The sequence below is a fragment of the Suricata suricatta genome, chromosome 10, assembly GCF_006229205.1.
Source record: "Suricata suricatta isolate VVHF042 chromosome 10, meerkat_22Aug2017_6uvM2_HiC, whole genome shotgun sequence".
In the NCBI taxonomy this organism is placed as follows: Eukaryota; Metazoa; Chordata; class Mammalia; order Carnivora; family Herpestidae; genus Suricata; species Suricata suricatta.
The window spans coordinates 72625463-72626591 of record NC_043709.1 but is presented as its reverse complement, the minus strand read 5'-3'; the positions used below and the strand labels follow the sequence as shown (position 1 = coordinate 72626591).

Here is a 1129-nt window from a genome sequence, read left to right as displayed (position 1 = left end):
GCCATCTGAAGATGAAGATCAAATATTGCAGCATGTTGAAGAATCAAGTAGATCCATCAGAATCAAAGAAACAACTAGTAATGTTTATCTAGAAAGGATGCCAAAATTGCCATGTGATAGGATTATTAAAAACAATGCCAAAACTCATGAACAAAATGAGAATCTTCACCACCTCTCAATGAAAAATAATACAGATCAATTTCCACAGTCTCAGTGTAATTCAGCACACAATTCACAGACTAAAACCAGTAATAACTGCATTCCACAGATTTCAAAATGTGATGCATGGGTACAAACAGACAGTGATCCTGTAATAGAAGACAAATTAGATGCTGCCATACAATGTGATATAATTTCAGAATGTAAATGTAAAAACAATGTGTCTTCTCTTTGTAATGTTGAAAAGTGCAGTGAAAATATTAAGGAAGATACCACTGGAGGGCAGGAAATCCTTAAGAACAACTAATATTCTAAAATCTCAGCCTAAGACTTAGCATTTTACTTAATGTTCAGAATTTAATTAATGTAATAGGGAATGAGAATATGTAGCTAAGCACAAGGTAAAAGTATTTATAGGATGTATTAATGGCTTGTTTTAATACAGTTTAACACTAATGTGTACATTAATTTAAAATAGATATTTCTTTAAACATATATGTAGCTATATATTCAAGATATACATAGTGTATCTTCAAGTTTTTGGAAAAAATGTGTGTGTAAATTTACTATCTATAATTCTCATGGTGATTATTATGATATGGTGCTATTTATGGATAAAGTATGTTTAATTGCATTCTCTGTTTTATCTTAAAATTTAGTGCAATTACATCTGTTAGCAAAAATGTTCTCTTCTAAAATTTTTAAGACAGAAAATAATGCTATATAATATCAAATATGTTTTATAATCTTATAAGAATTTTGTTATCTGCTTATATTACACATTTTTGTGTCATCCTTGTGCAGGGGCCATACTGATTTTCTCTGTATTCTGATTTTAGTATATATGCTACCAAAGCAAGCAGTGTTAGCTACTTTTAGTATATTATACCCTCTTTAAAATTCTTATTAAGTATTTTATGTTAAATATTATACCTTCATTAAAAATTCTGGCATTAATTTTTAGATGAAA

The 1129-nt window shown here is 28.5% G+C and overlaps 1 protein-coding gene and 1 non-coding gene across 2 annotated transcripts in view; one reads left to right on the top strand and one right to left on the bottom strand.

The window, feature by feature from the left end:
* C10H12orf40 (chromosome 10 C12orf40 homolog) overlaps positions 1-663 on the top strand; it is a 106663-nt gene extending 106000 nt beyond the window's left edge. Inside the window, 1 exon segment of the mRNA XM_029955512.1 lies at positions 1-663. Coding sequence (XP_029811372.1) covers positions 1-466 — 466 coding nt within the window. The 3' untranslated portion in view covers positions 467-663.
* Positions 664-911: 248 nt separating this feature from the next.
* Positions 912-1018, bottom strand: LOC115305818. Its single transcript, XR_003915011.1, has one exon. It is a non-coding gene; the product is annotated as a U6 spliceosomal RNA (small nuclear RNA).
* Between the last annotated feature and the right edge of the window lie 111 nt (positions 1019-1129).